Here is a 6,914-nt window from a genome sequence, read left to right on the forward strand (position 1 = left end):
GACTTGTTAACGGGAACAGGCGAGGACCTCGCTCGGCTTCCCCAGGGGCGCGGAGGAAAGGCCGCGGCCCCCGCGCCCAGCGTCGAGGGGCGGGAAGGGGTCGGCGGGAGGCCTGCTCGGGACTCAGGCTCCTGCGGGAGCGCGCCATCCCCTCCGTCCTCCGCAGCCCTCGCCTCCCCTCCCCCTCCGCCCGGTTTTGTTCTATTTTGAGGCCCTGCGTCTCGCGGGGGGTTCTGGGAGCCGGCTCGGTGGAGGCGGGGACGGGGCGGGCTTGTGCCAGCACTTGAGGCCGAGCGCGCTGCGGGCGGAAGTGCCCGGGCGCACGCCGCGGCGCCGTGGCCTTGGGTCCCAGCCGCCCGCCGCCCGGTGCTGAGAGGAGGGCTGCACCTCACCCAGTGCTGAGAGGAGGATCTGAGCCCGAGGGAGGCGCGGGCCTCCACGCCCCTTGAGCAGTGTGCGGTGTAACAGGAAAATTTCTATTATTTAGAAGTGCTTGAGCCTTTGATAAGGCAGAGTCCAGGAACAGGAACAAATAAGTCTGTCTAGATCTGTTTCGATGGCCACGACAGCCAAAGTTTTGGGACCCGTATGTATTATCAATCAGATAAGGTATTTCTGACTCCTAGTCTTCATTATGATCAGGTATGATAAGTTTTCTGAAATTACTGTTCTTCAGATTCTGGGCCCCGAAAACGTGGAGTACGTCTATGGCTCACTCTTGAATATGTGTTGTAAGCAGTGACACTGTATGACTGTGCAAATATTAAGAAAAAGATCAGAAAATAGCACAAAAAATTTCCTTGAAGGTAGAAATTGAGTCATCCAGTGTACAGATAAGATTCTGGGTTACTGCAAGAAGTTAGAGTGGTTGTGAGAGTGTCTTTGTAATAGAATTTGTTAGAATTAATGTTTGTGATTATAAACAGATGTATTAATGATGTGGTGGATGACTGAATATTTGCCTGCTATTATACAAAATGATGAGTGTGGTGGCTGTGGTGGCGGCACACCTGTAATCCCAGTCCTTGGGAGACTGAGACAGAATGATGGAAGACTGCTGGCCAGGCTCAGCAACTTAGGCCCTCTGCAACTTAGTGGGACTGTTCCAAAATAAAATAGGACTGGAAGTATAGCTCAGAGGCAAAATGTCTCTGGGTTCCATTCCCAGCAACACACATACAAAATAATATTTTATTAACTTTTTCCAATATTACCATCATCTGTCACTGTTTAAGTTCAGTGATTTCTTAAATAAAAATATTAAATCAGGTAATAAAGTTACAGCTAGCAATGTAGCTCATCTCAGAGGTAAAACACATGTGAGAGGCCCTTGGTTTGATTCCTATCACCAAAAAAATAAAAAATAAAAGCAGTTACATTTGAATTGATGTAGTGTGTCAGGGAACATAGTCTTGAATTGCAATTAGTGTATTCCAGGGCACATTTAGAAAAGCCTGAGGTTAGCTGGTTCTTGCTTGGATTCTTTTGATTGTTGTAATAGGGTTTGTTTACTCTGGAGGTCATAGACTGGAAGCTCTTTCTATAAAGGAGTAGATAATATTAAGGTTATTTTGGTCATAGTCTTGGTTGAAATTACTCAGCTCCGCCTTTATAGAATGAATGTACGAAGCATGAACAAATACAATGATTTATAAGTATGGACATTTTAATTCTCATTTATATATAATTAAATAGTACTTTTGCTTTTTTTTTTTTTTTTTTTTTTTGCGGGTCTGGGGATGGAACCCAGGGGCATTCAACCTCCGAGCTACAGCCCCTGCCCTATTTTTTATTCTTTATTTTGAAACTGGGTCTCACTGAGTTGCAGAGGGACTCACTAAGTAGCTGAGGCTGTCCGCGAACCGGATCCTCCAGTCTCAGCCTCCCGAATGCTGGGATTACAAGCGTGCGCCACCACGCCCGGCTTAAATAGTACTTTTGAATTTAAAAAATTTTGATTCTAGGTACAAGTGTTGTCTGAAAATAGGTGTCTGAGTAGATTTTGCTATGAGTTAGTTTACCAACTCTGGTGTAGTTTTCTGACTGGAATTTTTAATCCAGTAAAAGAACAAATATCTTTGTTCATATAAATTCATATTCTTAGGTTATTTGGTCATTAGTGTTTTTTTTTTTTTTTTTTTTCCTTGTGCCTCAGGAATACCTGTGAAGAAAACAGGGCATTTCCCTGAGGCGTGAATCACGCCTCGTCTTTTTTTGAAGTACTATAAGTCAGGATGTCTGCACAGTCAGTGGAAGAAGATTCAATACTTATCATCCCAACTCCTGATGAAGAGGAAAAAATTCTAAGAGTGAAGTTGGAGGAGGATCCTGATGGTGAAGAGGGATCAAGTATCACCTGGAACCATCTTCCTGATCCAGAGATTTTCCGACAACGGTTCAGGCAGTTCGGTTACCAGGACTCACCAGGGCCCCGAGAGGCAGTGAGCCAGCTCCGAGAACTTTGCCGTCTGTGGCTGAGGCCAGAGACGCACACAAAGGAACAGATCTTGGAGCTGGTAGTGCTGGAGCAGTTTGTTGCCATCCTACCCAAGGAGCTACAGACTTGGGTTCGGGAGCATCATCCAGAGAATGGAGAGGAGGCTGTCACAGTGCTGGAGGATTTGGAGAGTGAATTGGATGACCCTGGACAGCCGGTGAGCCTGCTTGCATCACTTTTTTCCTGGGTCAGAAGCACTGACAACTACCAAATAAGTTCAGAAATTCATTAATCAGTCCATTAAAAGAACAATTATCTTTTTGTCAGTATAAATCCACATTGGCTGCCGGGCATGGTGGTACATGCTTGTAACCCCAGCGCTTGGGAGGCTGAGACAGGAGGATCACACAGGTTTGAAACCAGCCTCAGCTACTTAGTGAGGCTCTCAGCAACTTAGTGAGACCATTTCCAAATAAATTATAAAATAGGGCTGAGGTGTAGCTCAGAGGTAGAAAGCCCCTGGGTTCCACCCCCAGTACCCCCCCCCCCCCCCACACACACACAAATTCACATTGGTCATGTTTTTTATTTTTGTGTCTCAGGAATAGCTGTGAAGAAAATAGGGCATTTCCCAAGGCTTAAATCTTGCCTTGATTGCCTTTTTTTTTTTTTTTTTTTTTTTTTTTTGCAGTACTAGGGATTGATTCTACCTCTAAGCTATGCTGCAGCCCTATTTTATTTTTTGTTTTGAAATAGTCTCACTAAGTTGCTGAGGCTGGCTGCTGAGTCTCGGCCTCAAATTCTGGGATTACAAGCAAGAGACATTATGCTCAGCTATTTGATTGTTATTTCTTGAAGTTAGAATTATATTTATGCTTTCTCCCTCATTTCCTTACCACTCTCCATGATCTGTGCTATTTTGCCATGTAGGCCTCTTCAGTATATATTTGGTGTGGATTCTTATGTGTGTTTAATATCAGAATTCTTTCTCAACTAAAATCTTGTCTTCAGGTTTCTCTTCGTCGACGGAAACGGGAAGTACTAGTAGAAGATATAGTTTCTCAAGAAGAAGCTCAGGGATTACCAAATTCTGAGCTTGATGCTGTGGAGAACCAGCTCAAATGGGCATCCTGGGAGCTCCATTCCCTAAGGCATTGTGGTAAGGACCAAAACTTCATGTGGGCCAGGGTATGGGTCTATTTTTCCAGAGCCGAATGCTTATTCTCCTGGGGCTCTGGGATGGGGGTGTCTACTTTTAATTTTATTCTTTAGATGTAGGTAATACTATAAGATCATGATTCTTGGAACAGAGATGTAGCTCAGTGAGAGTACTTGCCTAGCATTTCTGAGGCCCTGGGTTCTATTTCCCCAGTACTACTCAGACACACAAAATGATCTTGATTCTTTTATGATAACAGTTGATTCTTTGTGATAGTAATAGATTTTTTAAAATTCATGAACATTAACATTTTAGCCTTTGTTCTCTTTCAGCCTCTTTCCTAAAGACCTGCCCATGTGGCTCTGGCATTTGTCTTATTCTGAGCCAGCACTTTTCTGTAGACCAGGTTCCTCTTGTTTTATATTCATATTGTTTACATCTTTTTACTTTTAAGTCTCCTGGTTGATCTTATTGTTTTATTAAGCTTACCTGAAGCTTCTAGTAATCATTTTGCTTATTGTATATCACTAAAGTTTTTCTGAAATTTTAGCTTCTTTTTTTTTTTTTTTTGGTGGTACTGTGGGGGGAACCCTTCTACCTCCGGGCTATACTCCTAGATCTATTTTATTTTGGAAACAGGGTCTCTTAAGCCAGTAAGGCTTCCAACCAGCATGGTCCTCCTGTCTCCACCTCCCAAGTGCGGGGATTACATGGTGTGCCACTATGCCCGGCTAGCTATTTTTTTAATGTGCTACCTAGAGTCATTTTTTTTCCTAAGCTTTCTTGTAGGAATTATTTTTGGAGTAAATTCTTTATTTTTCTAAGTATTTGTGCAAAAATAGGCTCTCAGGTATAATAATATGCTAAATGCAGAAAATTATCAAAAATCTCATAAATGTAATGATTCACTTATACCATCAGTTCTCAGTATGTTGACAGTTAATGCCATATACTTTGACACAACCCAGTATATCCCTAAAACTGCTAGATTTTATATTTATATGAGTTTAAACGAAATTTTGTTTGCTACTGCTTTGGGAATTACTGCTTTAGGTAGGTAGGTGGAAATAATTCTGGTATGCCACAGAATGATCTCTGAACAGATTTACTTCCTGTGTGAGGGGACAGTGCTAGCATACTGGAACTCAACGTTTGCTGAGAATCTGCAATTTTACACGTTTCATGGGACGTTCTTCTCTGCAGGAAAGTATGAGAACCAAAGTCCTTGATTTTTGGAGGTGTCAATTTTTTTAGGTAGAAAACATCTCCCCCCAGTCCTTTTTATTTTTATACTGAGGATTAAACAAAAGGGCTTTCTACCTCCAAGCTTATCCCCTGGCCTTTTTTTTTTTTTTTTTTTTTTTTTAAAAACAGGTTCTCAGTAAATTACTGAAGGTGATCTTGAACCTGTCTCTTATCTCAGCCTCCCAAGTACTAGGATTATAGTCATGTGCCACTGTGCCTGACTTATTTTTATTTTTGATACAGAGTCTTGCTAAGTTAATGAGGGTCTTGCTAGGTTGCTGAGGCTGGCCTTGAAACTGCTATCCTCTGTCTCAGTTTCATGTGTACTGGAATTACAGGTGCGCACTAATATACCTGGCTACTTTTGTATTTTGACATAATTGCTCTTTCTCGAAGCAAAAGAGCATTATGATTTCCTAATGACCAATTCTTTTTCACAATGTTTTATCCAGACTTAGCTATAGTCTTTGTCTCCCTAACCTATTAGGAGCTCCTCTGTATACCATTTATGAGCTGGGTGTGCTGGTGCATGCTTATAATCCCAGCATTTGGGAAGCTAAGACAGGAGGATCACGGTTTGCAGACAGCCTCAGCTACTTAGTGAGGCCCTCTGCAACTCAGTGAGACCCTGTTTCAAAATAGAATAGGGCTGGGGTGTAGCTTAAAGGTAGAATGCCCCTGGGTTCCATCCCCAGTACCAAAAAAAAAATATATATATATATATATATATATATATATATATATATATATACCAGTACCAAAATATATATATATATATATATATATATATATATATATATATATATATATACATACACACACACACACACATATGACCATTTATGTCATTATGGTATCATGTTTTTCCTTCATTGACTTCATAATCATTTATTTTTTTTCCCCTCTTCTGGGCATCAGCAGCCTTATCACTAGTTTCTCTCTCTCTCTCTCTCTCTCTCTCTCTCTCTCTCTCTCTCTCACAGTATTTGGGATTAAACCCAGGGGCATTCTATCTTCAAGCTACACCCCCAGCCCTATTTTTTATTATTTATTTTCAGAGAGGGTCTCACTAAGTTGCAGAGGGCCTCATTGAGTAGCGGAGATTGGCTCTGAACCTACAACCCCTGTCTCAGCCTCACAAGTACTGGGATTACAAGTGTACGCCACCATACCTGGTAACGCTAATTTTTAGAATACTATTTATAAATGTACACAAGCTATTTTATTTTAGTTAATTAAAAATACTTTTTTTTTTCAAAGTTCTTTTTTCCCCAAATAGGAAAAGAGTAATATATACATTTCCTCTTTATTTCAGATGATGATGCTAGGACTGAAAATGGAGCCCTAGCCGCAAAGCAAGAAGTTCCTTCAGCAGTAGAATCTCATGAAGTTCCTGGCACTCTCAATATAGGCGTTCCTCAAATTTTTAAATATGGAGAAGCCTGTTTCCCAAAGGGCAGATTTGAAAGAAAGAGAAATCCCTCTCGAAAGAAACAACATATCTGTGATGAGTGTGGAAAACACTTCAGTCAGGGCTCAGCCCTTATACTTCATCAAAGAATCCACAGTGGAGAGAAACCTTATGGATGTGTTGAGTGTGGGAAAGCCTTCAGCAGAAGTTCTATCCTCGTGCAACACCAGAGAGTTCATACTGGAGAAAAACCTTACAAATGTCTTGAATGCGGGAAAGCCTTTAGCCAGAATTCTGGGCTTATTAATCATCAGAGAATCCATACTGGGGAGAAACCTTATGAATGTGTTCAGTGTGGGAAATCCTATAGTCAAAGCTCAAATCTTTTTAGACATCAGAGAAGACATAATGCAGAAAAACTTCTGAATGTCGTGAAAGTTTAAGAAATCACTTACACACACAAAAAAGATAAGAATCAGCACTCAGGTCTTTTTCTTCAGAAATGAAGACAAATTAAAAACATGAAGTGATATAGAATAGTTTCCCTATTGACTGTCAGAAAATCCACTGGGAAATAGAAAAGTTTTGACTCACCGTTATGATTTTATTTTGAAAGAAATGGTGTTTTATCTGCCTAGAAACTTTTAAACTTAATTCAGGTG

General features: G+C 41.1%; 1 protein-coding gene across 2 annotated transcripts; it reads left to right on the forward strand.

The window, feature by feature from the left end:
- Positions 1–2,234: 2,234 nt before the first annotated feature.
- Positions 2,235–6,695, forward strand: ZNF24 (zinc finger protein 24; the record flags this gene model as incomplete). Of its 2 annotated transcripts, none has more annotated exons than XM_080714493.1 (3): positions 2,235–2,654; positions 3,449–3,596; positions 6,157–6,695. In XM_080714493.1, the coding sequence occupies 3 exons, from the start codon at positions 2,235–2,237 to the stop codon at positions 6,693–6,695; spliced, it is 1,107 nt and encodes a 368-aa protein (XP_080570619.1). The 2 variants fall into 2 exon arrangements, with proteins under 2 accessions (XP_080570619.1, XP_080570620.1); XM_080714494.1 differs by having other exon boundaries at positions 3,449–3,593.
- Between the last annotated feature and the right edge of the window lie 219 nt (positions 6,696–6,914).

Source organism: Muscardinus avellanarius (genome assembly GCF_963383645.1).
Source record: "Muscardinus avellanarius genome assembly, chromosome: 17".
In the NCBI taxonomy this organism is placed as follows: Eukaryota; Metazoa; Chordata; class Mammalia; order Rodentia; family Gliridae; genus Muscardinus; species Muscardinus avellanarius.